At 40.3% G+C, this 13754-nt stretch overlaps 1 protein-coding gene and 2 non-coding genes across 4 annotated transcripts in view; all 3 read left to right on the top strand.

The window, feature by feature from the left end:
* The first annotated feature begins 139 nt into the window (after nt 1-139).
* On the top strand, nt 140-211 carry trnah-gug (transfer RNA histidine(anticodon GUG)). The gene has a single exon. It is a non-coding gene; the product is annotated as a tRNA-His (tRNA).
* A 317-nt stretch (nt 212-528) lies between these two features.
* On the top strand, nt 529-600 carry trnah-gug (transfer RNA histidine(anticodon GUG)). Its single transcript has one exon. It is a non-coding gene; the product is annotated as a tRNA-His (tRNA).
* A 1720-nt stretch (nt 601-2320) lies between these two features.
* The window catches only part of ptk2aa (protein tyrosine kinase 2aa), a 64147-nt gene continuing 52713 nt past the window's right edge, over nt 2321-13754 (top strand). The window contains exon 1 of one of the 2 annotated variants that reach the window (XM_013909639.1): nt 2321-2537. Coding sequence is in view for 1 of the 2 variants with exons in the window: in XM_013909638.1 (XP_013765092.1) it covers nt 13043-13061 (19 nt within the window). In the remaining variant the exon portion in view is untranslated. Of the gene's footprint in view, nt 2538-12764; nt 13062-13754 lie in introns of those variants that run through there. The other variant, XM_013909638.1, reaches the window with a different exon arrangement.

Below are 13754 nucleotides of genomic sequence, written 5' to 3'. Positions count from 1 at the left end.
ATGGCAACAAAGTGTTGAGCCAAACTTGTAGAGATTCGAGATGACAAAGCAGTGAGATACGTCAAGATGCGTTCCAGAAATAAAGTTTCAGGTTCTGAACACTGCGGTGACAGTCACTTGTTACCTTCAGAGGTGGCGCGCCGTGATCGTATAGTGGTTAGTACTCTGCGTTGTGGCCGCAGCAACCCCGGTTCGAATCCGGGTCACGGCATTTTATCCATAATCAATAGGAGTTTTCTTGAGGAAATTTAAGGAACATCTTTGTTAAATTCATAATAGAAATAAAGAAAGAAAAGATAAATCACAAACCAAAACACGTTTACAATCCATTGGACCATGAAAGCAAGTTACACACTAATGAACTTCCACCCGAAACTCTTCAAAAGTGGATTCTGTTCATCTGGACCCGAAACCGCACACTTCAGTTTGAAGGGTGTAAAACGACTCCTAAACTTCTTTTTAATGTCGGGGTGACGATGCCTCACTATATGTCACACCATTCCTACAATCAACCGTCTTGGGTGGCCAGCCGTGATCGTATAGTGGTTAGTACTCTGCGTTGTGGCCGCAGCAACCCCGGTTCGAATCCGGGTCACGGCACACACTTTTGAAGCAAATATTATCACACACTGTAAATCAGTAACGGCGGAGAGACGGCTTTCATATGAGCAAAGTACAAATTCTACATTTAGCAAAGCAAAAATGAAACAAGGCTCTTACTATGTACCTGTTTGTGTGTAAATACCTTGCGTATTTTTTCTCAATGTGCCACCTCGTCGGTCGTTCATTTCACATAACAAGAAGCTTTCTGAATTACTTGCATACATAAAGAGCGCTTACTATTATATGGAATTACCAGAACCTCTTTTCATTCCACTTTAGAGCTCCGTGGTTTATTTTGCGTGAATCGTCCGTATTGGACCACCTTTCAATCATAGATTCCCTTTTATGGCCATAGAAACAACAATTTTTTCCCCTATCAGATCCAGAAGTCACTGTAAACCACAAGCGAGAGAACATAAAACATATATAATAATGCATTTGATATCCAGACATGAAATATTAATTAAAGCTAAATATACTGTACTGAAATTTAAAACCTATATAAAATCCCAAATAAAGTGTAATAACAATCACTGACCAGCAGATGTCGTGTGTGACCCTGTGTATAAAAGCAAGACGCACACTGTAAATTCATTAGTGAAGTACTGGTATGATAAGAAAGACTAATGGGCCAAACCTTGTTAGGTTTGATTAATGAATCAGCAGGCCCTTACACTGTATTATTTGCCAAACAGACACATGCGTATACAGTCAACAGCCAACACCTATTGCAGAGGCAAGGTGGGCACCGGGATTATAGCCCAGATCTCCGAGGAAAAAAAAGGCTCCAGATTCCTCCACATCAGCTGTAGATTTCACTGTAAGTCACAGTTTACAAAAGTCTCTAGTCTCGGAGTTTAAAGAGGGGCTGACTAGTCTGGTTTATATTGTTCTTGTATTCCTGCACCAAGGTTTTTTGTTGTTGTTGTTGTTTGTCTTTCTCAAACAAATGGTCTCAAATACCCTGCTTGGCATTCTTTCACAGGAGTTAGTTGTTGGTTTTGAGGTGTCTGTGGAAATACTGCATTATTATGTAAAGTGGGTGCTGTTTAGGGAACCTTATCTACTGGCTATCTACATTAGCACAAATGCATGTACATGTGGAAGGGCCCATTCTTTATAATGATAATGACATTTGCTACCTTAAAGGGGATGTGCTGTACTAATTTTCAACTGCATTATTTTCATGGACTTTAGAAGAGTACCTGCGCTAAACTCACAACTCAATATTGATGTTATTTATCTTATACTGATCTTGGATCAGATCATCATCTGTCTGTGACGGAAAGTTGTTGACTTCAAATGGCATTATAACCCTTCCCAGACAGATGAGCGCCAATAGTCGCTTCTATAATATCAATGCTGATAGTTTATACACACAGACCAACAAACTGCCAAAACTTCTGCTTTCATAGGGGCTTATTAACATTTACATTTACATTCTGATGTTTTTGTCATTAGTACAGTTTTTTAAGTGTAGGACATCCAAATTGGAATTTGTTACATTGTTACTACGAGTTACTACGCAATTAAGTTAAGGGACGCGCTAAATGTTCTAAACCTGGATACAACAAAGCGGCTACATTTGTAAGATTTTAAGTATCTACACATTCATTCATTCATTCATGAATTGCTGGTTTGTGTTTTGTGTGCCTGCGGGCAGGCTTTTCCTCCTCTCACTCTCCCCCCTCTTTCTCTTTTTCTCTCCCAGAAGCAGCCATATTGGAATGCTGGATGTGGAGAGGGGAAGCAGGAACAGGCGACGAGAGGGAGAGCGAGAAGGGGGAAACGGGCAGGAGCGAAAAAAAAAACGCTATCTGAAAGTCCTTCCAGCTCTACAAGTAAAAATAACGGAATATTTACCGACCCTTCACAGCTTCTGTCGCCGGTAAAATCAACTCAAACCTCTCGGACGTCACCTGGAACAAGTCAGCGTGAGTGATGTTGTGTTTTGGGGGGATTATTTCAACAGCTAAAAGATATTACGGGAGATGCAGTTGGGTTACTGTTCAGTCCTGGCTGGCGCTAGCTGTTTCCCTGCCCCAAGTATTTGGACTAATTTACTCACTTATTATTTGGGAAGTACCGGATAAGTTAGCTTAGCTTTAGGGCACCGTAACTAGGACATAGTTTACCTTTCGCTAAGTTGGAAAATAAATGTGACCTAGTGCCACCAAACTCGTCGCCTCGGTCACATGGAGTGAATGTAGAGTGTAAGTTACGGTAAGTAGTTGAACCGGATTAACCTACATTTATCTCCAGAATTACTTTACGCATTTGTTTGTCCTCATTCTCCCGGATTCAGCTGCTGCTTTACCTTGATTGACCGAACTTAACTGAACTCACATACTTTCCACCTTAAAAGAGCACTTATGTTTCGTTTCCTCCTGTAAGAGTGGAGAAATTCATAATAGTAAGTTTTTCTCAGTGTTTATTGGCCACACGAGTCTTATTTTATAAGATTTAAGATCTGATGTGACACGACTGCAATTCGTTTTTCCCCTTTTAACCAATAAGCTAATGCAGCATAACAGGGGCAGAAGGCCAAGAGCTATGCAGGAATATACAGCCATTCATTGATTACTTTACTAAATGACTTTTTTTTTGATAAACAGTTTCAGGCTTTCCCCTCAATCTAAGTGCCAAGTTGTCTTATTTTTATCTTACATATGGGCTTTCCTCGTTTTCTTTTAACTTTATGTAGCTTTAAATGGAAACGTGATCGTTTTGATGGTTGTTAATCAGAGAAAATAAGATATTTGAGAGCGTTGTATTGACTTGTAACCTTTTTTAGGCTTCTGGGGACTTGTCAGAGAGTTCATGAAGAAATAACCAGTTAAATCCATGGAAAATTCACAAAGATTAATTTTGTCCCTATGTTATGAACACTCATTATATATGGACGCTATGTGTATATATATAATAGGGGCATAAGCAGTCAGTGTAAAGTTGGACAAACTGTCAAATGCAAGTGAATCACCTCAAAAACAGCATACTCTGTTCTTTATGTTCCCAAGTGTGAAAGAGCTGCAGTGCTGAGCTTGCCAATCCTTTATATTTCACATGCAAGAAAATGCTAATGAATTAAAGTATCCTGAGGCCACTCAAGCTTTAAACCAACAGTATACTAATAAGGGTGCAGTCCTGCATATGAATATTTTTCAATCTGAAGCTCTGAATTGTGTACTAATAAGATCCAGGGCTCTAAATTGCAGTTACATTACAAATACTTTTGTTTTATTTCTTAATTATTGAATATTTTGATTCTTTAAATTCATTTCTGTCCTATTTTACTGACAAACTGATTTACTTATTCACATTGTGCATTCCTGGTATTTGAATAATGGCTCTTCTGATGAGATAAAAGTCGTTGCCGGGACGACATCCTTCAGGCACTACCTCCTACACTGCAACAGCATAGTTTTAAAGCTTGTCAGATGCACATTTAGTTCATAATATCATCCGCAATTGGCTGTTAAATAAATTTTCCTCAGGTTTGATTGTGAATGAGACCTCTTTGCCAAGCAGCTTATCCACCCAGTGGGCTTGTATTCACTTAGACTCCAGCTGCATTCATTCAGCTCCCTCACCATGACCTAAGTGCTTAACCACTTGAATAGTGGTCTTAAGCTGGAAATCGGTATCTACCACAATCAGTTTTTGTGGATATTTGGGAGGCAGATAACACGCGAGTGGGTCAGATGTGAAATCGGTCCGATTTGATTACATTAAAATTCTTTCCAGTCATGCTTGCTTGAGCCATGCGGCGATAGAGTCTAGCTGCTGTCTACTAATTTGGCATCATAAGACCAAATCCATTATCTCAAGTAGAAACATGTCATTACACTCAGTATGTGAAACGAGTGGAAAACAACGTTGTTTTTCTCAAAATATCTGACATGTTGAACCTCCTCTGGCTCTGGGAAATTCCTTGATATGGCACTTTAGGTTGGCTCTCAGCATTTATACCTTTGACTGCTGTTAAAAAGTTACTGCTTTCAGTTTTTTTCTTGTTTTTATTGAAATGAATGAATTTACTTTTACAGAGTCCAATAAATGGCTGCACCTTTTCTGGTCTGAACCTTCTACAGCCTGGTCTACAGCAGGCTAATACAGGCGTGGCAGTGGTGTGTGTGTGTTTCTGTGTGTGTAAATTGCGGCGCAGTGCAGGAGGCCTGTATTTATAGAAACACTTGACTACACTCAGAGACCTTACAGCAGCAGTGTACCACATTGCAGAGAGCTGTACTGTCTTTTCCTCTCCTGCAAGGTTTGTGCACTCTTTTTAGTTGTGGTGGGGTGTGTACTGAGTTTTGAAAAGGTTCTTCATACCGTCTTTGTGTTGCACTAAAATCTGTTTTAGTCTAGGCCGACTGCAAAAACAGGCAGACAAGACGGTAACAAAGCTGTCGGTCTCGCGTCTTTTAAATTGCAGTACGTGGTGCGACTCATAAGCGATAGCAGTCATTGCAGACACGCATTGTGCATGTTGAGGTATGCAGAGTTCCTGAATGAGAGTGTGCGTGTGTCACGAGGAATCAGTAAGACTTAATGAAGTAATCTGAGCAGAAGGGGGGCGTTGGCAACCGTGCTTGTTTCATTGCTTGGTTTGGTCCTTTTTGAATAAGTTGTACTGTTTTCCTAGCAGACAGGGTGGCCCTCTTTTTTTCTTGTTTTCCTCCCAATGATTGGCTGCATTGTACCTGCTGTGTAAATATATGCAGCTGTGGCAGGTCTAAACTCCTTTTCCACACAACCTGCGCAAATCAACGATTCCTATTTGCAAGCTCACCTCAGGAAAGAAAAAAACAAGAAAAAGTGTGTGTTTAAGTGTCCCAAATCTGTAAATTCAGCTTCTGTCTTCTCGCTGAACTTATTCCCTTGCATCCTGCATGTGGTTTTAGCTGTGAAGGAAAATAAGTGTGTGTGTGTGTGTGTGTGGAGTGTTTGCACAGGAGATGAAAAGAACAGTCATTCCCTTTACTTGTGGATTGGCTGCATTCAGGAAGCAGACCCCACACCCCTCCACACACACACTAAGAGCATTTACTGTACATCCTAAAGCATGCTGTGTCCCTCAGGAGCTCAAAGGAAAACGCCCTCTTCCTCTCAGAAGCAGGAGAACCACTCGGACTCCAGCTGGTGTTGATGTGTGTGTCGTTGTGCGTCCTTGTTTGTGGGTTGCTTTTTGCTTTGATCGTGATTGAGAGTGCTCAAGAAAATGCAGATAATTGTCTTGGGTTTGTCAGTTAGAAATGTCTCTGTAGTCCCTTAAAAAGTTGGGTTTGAGAAAAGTGTGTGGACATTCTCATGGTTAAAAAAGTATGTTTGCTAAGCTTATAATGCCCAGATGACGCCTTCTTCCCCCTACATGTGAAGGCATGTGGATGGGTTTGTGTATTGTCTTAGCAGAGTGTGAGCGTGTAAACCTCTGCCTGCGCAGATTTACACACTCATATAATCACTGTTAACAACTATTGGCTAGTGGCTATGATGTGACTGATTTCTGGTCATGTTTTCCTCATCAGTCTGCTTATAAGATTAATTATTTCCCCTATTGTTCTGGGTTTCTTTAGTTATTAAAACACAATACTGTGAAGTTGAGAAAATTTTTTTTTTTATAAATTTGTGAATACTGATCTTAAGGAAGCAGATGTTGTAATAGTGCCTTGATTATTCCATCTGTTTAAGACTGTGGGTATTTTCTTATGAAAATCAGCCCCAACAGCTAACAGATACTGTGGCCCTGAACCTTTCTACAAATTCTCTGACAGAGGTTGATATGAGAATGCCAATGTCCGAAACAGCCAAAGGTATCATTAAATAGTATTTAACCTACCTGCTCCCAAACATAGCATCTCTCTGGTGTCTGAATGTGGCTGTTTTCTTTGGTAGTGCAGGTAATCGGGGGAAATTAGGGTGCAGCGGTGGAAGCATCCATGGGCAGCCTCGAACTCCCTGTCTACCTACAGAGAGTGTTTATTGTCACATGATGGCGAGTGTTAAAAACAATGAAGTGTCAACTGTAGCCACAGTCTGTGCTTGGCGTTCTGTATTTTTTATTTTTATTTTTTTAAATCTTTGTACACAATGTACACAACCGCAGTGGCATAAATTAAGCATAATAGTCATTCAAGGTACTGATTGGGCGTCCAGTGCCCTGCTATCTGCGTGCTCTATCGAATCAGCTTTGCCCCCAATAAGAACATGCATATTTTCAGTAGTGAGAACTGGACTGTCTTCTGCTGTGTCTTACATGTGAGAGAGGAGCGCTTCAAACAGTGTCCTGCCTTGACATTTTCCAGGAGTCATGTGTGAAAACGACTGCTGTCACATATTCTTCAGCAAAGCATCCTGTGAACAGATCGTGACATGGCAACACTTAAACAGGGAGCCACAACATAAGACCGTGGACAGTTTTATTGTCATCTGGACTGAGTTTTAGAAATGTTTAGCACCGTCCACATCTAAAAAATGTTCTCGCTGTGCGTCACTTTATAGTAGTTGGTGACTAGTGGATATCCTAATGTAGCTAACGACTGCTCCTGTGTCTGTCAGCGTCACTGCCATTTGTAATTGCTTATAATGGCTCTTCTAAAAGTTTAGAGAAGTTTAATACGGGATCCTTCCCCTTTGCTTTGCTGCTGGCTACTACACATAACTGAATGTCATTGACATCAAATGTTGTCTGTTTGCTACTAGTCATTTCTTGTGTGGATGCTCCATTATAAAAAAATATTGTGAACCAGTTTATTGACAGAGCTGAATCTCAGTATGTTTGCTTTAGTATGTCTACGTTTGCACTGCACTCCAAGTGTAGTTTGCTTGCTGCAGCTGAAACTTACTACAATGGCAGGAAATGACATCATAGTTAATGACTTGCCCCTCCTTGGGGCATGCACACACAAGGACAGTCTCACACACACACATACATACACACTTGGAGTGAGGTACCTTCGGTCATGCAGGTCACTGGTGCATCATGTCAGCTAGTGATGAATGGAACTGAAATGCAGTGATTCCCTCTGGCGTAGAGATGCGAGTGTATGTGTGTGTATTTATGTGCCTGTGTGTGCACAGTTGAACCAAAACGACTCGAGAAAAACTAATAACTGTTCTCACATTCCGTTAATTTTCCTCTGAGCTGTAACTGAAGTGTTGAAAATAACAATTAAAACCACAGATATTGTGAATCAGTTGCCCCTCTCCCACTTGGTGTGCGTATGTGTGGTGTTTGAGCGAACAGTGTAATTACACTGCAGTGAGTCAGACGGGGGAGAGAGAAAGAAGTAATTGTTGGGCTTTGTCATATAGATGGAGAGAAAAGATGTGGGAGGAGGAGAAAGCTGGGTGGAGAAGACAGAACATTTTCTGTGTTTGTGCATAAATGCAGAAAACGTGACCTTTTTTCTACTAAACATCAACCAAAATATCTTCTTTTACCTTCATATGCAGGATGTTTATCTTCACCTTGGTGGGTTCCTCTTACCTCCTGCTGTGTGGGTTTATTTGTCCAGTTGTTCGTTGCTCTGGTATCTCGGGATATGTTTCAGACGCCACTTCCTCTTCGTTCAAGCAAATGTTGTCGATAGTTACATGAGAAAATCAATACTAATAATACTCATCTCTGCCGTTTTAAATACAAATGGGGTTTCTGGCAAGCGGTTTGGATTACCAGATTGACTGGAAACAGGGAGAACAGCTAATGTGGCTATGTCTACAGGAAGGAAACAAAAACCTGTTTGGTTTAAACATCAGAAACCGTCTTTAAGTATACTGGCATGCCGAGTGTCTCAAAATTCTCTAGAAAGCGAACGTGAAGGTCCCAAACAAGTGTGTTGTTTCCTGATGAGCAGTGCACTCACTGTAAATGGTAATCTTCAGATGGCCACCTTTATTCTTCTACTCTCTTAGGCAATTTTTAGCCCTTCATTTGTGCAAAAATACAATTTTCATGTCTGACAAACTGTGGAATAATTGGCATTTTTCATAGAATCAGCTAAAGAAATGGGAACAAATGATGTGTTTTGGGGGTGTTAGTAACAAAGCGCCCAAAAATAGTTTACCTTTGTTAATCTTGAATTGTTGGTGGCATAACAAAAAAACAAACAAAAAAGCATTCCTCTGAAAATGATCAGGTACACGGACTGGACTAAAAAAATGAAGCATCCAATGTCCAAAGGAAAAAAATTGAAATACCTTCAGAAATCCTGGAGAGCTATTCTTCAAATCCACCTTAAAAAACAACAACAACAACAACAAAACTCTAAGAAAGCCTACTAGATGTCTGCTTAGACATAAAAATATAAAGAAATGAGGGGTGGCTCTAGACTTTTGCACAGTGCTGTATCTGTATCACAGTGCTGGAGGTTCTCTTTGGGTCCCAGGCTAAAACATTTGTTTTCTATCCAGGAAAAGCCCTAAATACTAACAGATCCAGATGTAATGAATATTTTAAAACTTTTTTTATGTCTGATTTTTGGCTAAGAGAATGCATGTGCATGAGATGGCTAAACAATTAAATAATGTCTTCATCGTGTGTGTTACAAGACCCGTTTGCTGTAGTGTGGTTATTATTTTTAAATGATTCTCCCTTTGCTTTCCTCTTCATATTGACACATGCATAACAACATCCCTAAAGCTCAAGTAAGCTCAAGAACTTCAGTTTCCTTTACAGTGAAAGCCACACATGCACTGAGAACAGGACCAAAGCAGTCTTCAGTGTCTGTTTGGCCAATCATATGATCTCATTTGTTCACTAGATCCGTGCACAGCCACACACAAACATAAAAAAAACACAGTCATGGTGGATTATAAGGGGAAACACACAATGATGAGCAAAGAAACACCTGGATGAAAGCCATAGGTATGACATCACACTCAGAGGCTGGTATGCTACCATAAATTAGTGTGGCTGAGGTCAGATGTGGGTGTGATCCCACAATGTCTGCTTGTGGGTCAATGTATATGTGTCTGTCTGTGAGATTAGTCACCAGCAGGCGCACTCCGGTAACAAAGGTTCATTGAAGACTTGTTTGGAGGCTGTCTGCCTCTCCCTCTTTCTTTGTCTGGAAAAATGTTTTTGTCATTATATCAGCAGTAGCATTGCACAAAATACTTGGAAAGCCTTTTTTTCTTCTTGTAGCAGATGGGATCATTTTGCTGAATAAAATCCAGCATCATAGCTACAAAACACGCTTTATTAGACCACTAAAGCTGCTCCTTTTATGTCATCATATGGAAAAATTTGGAGGTGAGACATGTATTTGACGGGTTTTGACTGTTGACATTAAATAGGGGGTCATTTCATCACTTATAAACCCAGAGGGTAAAATAAGCAGGGAAAAAACACGAGTAGTGATTCTCAAATTGTGAGCTTCATGCCCCTAGTGGGACATGAAGGTACTGCAGGTGGGCTATGACTGGTCATTTCTAATTAATAGATTTCAAAAGAAATAATTCTACTGAATTTTTTTTTACATTTTAAAAAATTAAAATCGGTGTGAATATATAATTTTAAAGGTTGCCAATCAAATCATAATGTGATTTGATTATCTAACAGTAACGTTGTAGCATTAAACATGTTTCGAGTGGCTGACAGTTGCATTGGATCTTAAAAAGTTCTCGTAACATTTCAGCACATGGACTACAAGCAAAGCAACAAATCTAAAATATAGTTCCAAACACATGATGCAAACCCATTAATTCAGTAAACGAAATAATTCATAATATAAAATACATGAGAGGTGAGAAAGTTGAAGCCTGAAATGCCAACATGTGAGTACTGCCACAGTTAGCTGAATAGCATTATGTATTGGATAACATCTACAGTCTACTCACTTCATCAAATAACAACTTGCGATTTAATGAAAACATTTTAATTGCCTGAACTTTTACACACAGGACAAATTAATGCGTTGTGTCAGCAGTTTAGGTAGACCACACCATAAAGGCTAGCTAGTTATGAGCCGAACTAGAGTAAAAACAGTCTACAACAAGTAGCCTCCATATTATACTTTGAAACTATATAACTGGAAAGATAACGCGCTGGGCTTTTTAAAACTCTGGTATCTTGCAGTTATGTGTTACGTCTGCACGATAAAATCTGTAACACATCAGTCACACTAACATTTATCCAAACTGTGAGAGGCCGTTTTGTTGTCTGTTGCTTATCTTTCTATTGAAGATTGAGCTTCCTTTGTTGTTGTTTGTTATTTTGGAAAAGTGGAACCACAGTGGCAGTGGAACCCTGTTAGAACCCGTGTTTTATTTTTACGTGGATGGCTGCGAAAATGTTGGTCGCCTTGGTGAGAGAGAGCACGGCAAAGAAAAGACGATCCCTTGGCCAGTATATTGGGTGGAAATATCAGGTCCTGACATTTTTATGGTTGTTACTTTGACACCTATCACGGTCAGGTGGTTTTAATGTCGAGGCGTGTATCTGTTTGTATTACAGGTTATTTGAAAATGCATTGCCACTAGAGGGTGATGTTAGCACACCTCCTCTCAAAGAAAGGATGCCTGCACTGAGCAAGCCAGAAAGATGTAAGGACCGAGCTTAGAGCCACCTTCTAAATGAGAGTCAGAGCAGGGCTGTGTGTGTGTGTGTGTCTTTGTGTGACATCTTGGCCCACTAATCCAGTGGCCCATTAATCTGCTTTACTCCTGAGCAACTCTCGTGTTGTCTGCCCGCCTGTTTGCTTGATTTTGTGTGCGTGCGTGTGTGAGAGCTTGACTCTGCCACGGTTCATAGACTTTGCTGAGTGTCCAGTGTGACAATATACTGTGACATAGTGGATTTAATATTAAGGATCAGTGATAATCTCTTTTGATTTCATGGCACTTGGAAAACAGCCATATATAGAGAAGTTCCAGGGACCAGATTTCTGCTTCACTTCTGATGTTCATGCTTGCACAAACTTACTAAGCTTGACGTCTTTTATAGCCCTGAGTAGTTTAACTTCAAGCAATCTGTCTTTGAGTCTGGAAATAAATGGCATGACCTGAGACAGCAGACTATTGCAAGCGTGACTGTTTGATTATAGCACTTGACATTCTTATTATTGATTCAGATGTTTTGGGGTGCTTCATCACGCTGCGTATCTGGCAGGAAATCAAGTGCAAATGCGTAAAATCTTAAAATTAAGGCAGATTTCCATGATTATTAGTTGTAAAGCCTAAAGCCTCAATTACACTTTCTGCTCCACATGATTACAATTTTATCGTCTGCCAAGATCTGTGAGGGTTTGTGAGTGCCAACAAATATGTGAGCGCAGGTTTTTGCAGACACGTACTATATCAAAGTTTAAACACAATCCCGCATGTCTCTTGTCCATGTTTTTGGGCGTAAGGGCGATGTAGGATCAGTGATGTCAGGATACAAATAACCTGATAGAAAATCTCAAAGAACTACCAAAAAAATAAGCGCATCTTTTCAACTTATAATCGCAAAACTTTAATATCCCATTTAACATATTAGTGTTTGTTCTCCTTTGCTATTATGCCAGTTTGATTTATGAAGTAATCAGTTGGTTTAAGCCCATTTGGATGAGGAGGTGGCTTCATGCTCCTCTATGTCTCTGCGTGGAAGTTTATTACAGTATAATTGGATTAAGTGTGTAAAGTCGGTGGAACAACTGACTGCAAGTCCCCGTGTCTCTTTTTTTTCTGCTCCAAAGATGGATGATTTCTGCGGGACGGTGTCGAGTTGAAAACACTACATTATGACTAATTGAGTAACACCACAGGGGGGGCATGTGTGTGACAGGCAGAATAGCCAAAGGGAAAGCAATGCACACACATTCATATTCATTGCTCTCTTATGTCATTCTCAGCTGTGTCTTTTTGCAATTATCTTTTTTCAGTTTGTTCTTATTGATATTTCTGCACGGTTTTCTCTCATTTTACTCCTTTTTTTTGTTCATGTCGTCTTGCAGTTATTACATCATTTCTTATGTCTTTCCCTCCTCACTTGTTTTGCCTCTATCTCCTGTACATCTGGCTCCCTCTCTCCCCCCTCCTTCACTCTCCTGGGGACAAAGACACCCACGTCTCCTCCTCCTTCCTTCTTTTCTCTCTTCCGTCTCCCTCCCCCCTTTCACATCCATAGGCTGCCTACTGCTCCGCTTTCCCTCCCTCCTTTGGTTCTTCCCTCCACTCGAGTCCCACTCCTCGTGCTGCTTGCTGTGTATCTGTGTGTGTCAGTGTAGTAGAGGTTTGTAGTAGAGGGGGGAGGCGGAGGCTGTGAGCTTAAGTCGGCATTATCCATCATTACAGAGTTAGCTGGCTAGCACAGCGCTAGCCCAAAGACCACAGAAGCTGGGGCTTTTCCCAATTTAGCTGTCCTTTAGAGGAAGATTGGATCATTTCTCTTCTCTTCTCTTCTCTTCTCTTCTCTTCTCTTCTCTTCTCTTCTCTTCTCTTCTCTTCTCGATATTAAATGGAAGGACTATACCATGGTAAGGCTTTTAACATGCTGTTGTATGCAAATTCTTTTTTCTTTCTGCGTTAAACCATTATATGCATGCATGTTTATCCATACCTAAGAACTTTTTAGGCATTGACTGCCTAAAAAGTTGAAGTAGTTGTGGATTTGTGTATGTGTGTGGTCACTATCGCATTCAAACACACAGTGTCAGAGTGGTTTAGTTCTTTTGGCTTCTTGCTGTCATTACTTTGAATAACTATTATAAACTAAAAATTATTGTTGGTAAGTGCGGTTATCTGCTGGTTATAATAAATATGATGATAAAGACGAGCAGAGGAGGGGCTGTAAAGAACGCTTTAGTGGTTCATATTGGTTTTGGATTTAGGTCTGGAGCAGGTTCTACTAATGTGAAGGTTAGTGGTTCAATCCCTGGTCCCCTGGTCTGCATGTAGACATGCTCCCCAGTGCATACGCTGGTGTGTTTGTAATAGATATACACAGTGTTCAGAATAAAGTGCTGTGTGAATGTGGCATAGAAACTGGTTTGAAAAGTGTTATATAAGTACTAGTGCACTACTAAATGACGATGAGCAGGAGGAAGAGGGCAGAAAACCTGTGAATACACATGCTAACTTATTTACAGTCGAGCTGAGGCAATTAGTTCAATTAATCAGATTAATTGAACTAATTGTTCAACAAAATCATGAGCATTTGTTGGGTTTCA

Source organism: Pundamilia nyererei, unplaced genomic scaffold (genome assembly GCF_000239375.1).
Source record: "Pundamilia nyererei isolate P.nyererei 1_Seehausen unplaced genomic scaffold, PunNye1.0 scaffold00028, whole genome shotgun sequence".
In the NCBI taxonomy this organism is placed as follows: Eukaryota; Metazoa; Chordata; class Actinopteri; order Cichliformes; family Cichlidae; genus Pundamilia; species Pundamilia nyererei.
Note: the sequence above shows the minus strand (reverse complement) of the source record. Positions and strands in the feature narration are given on the sequence as shown.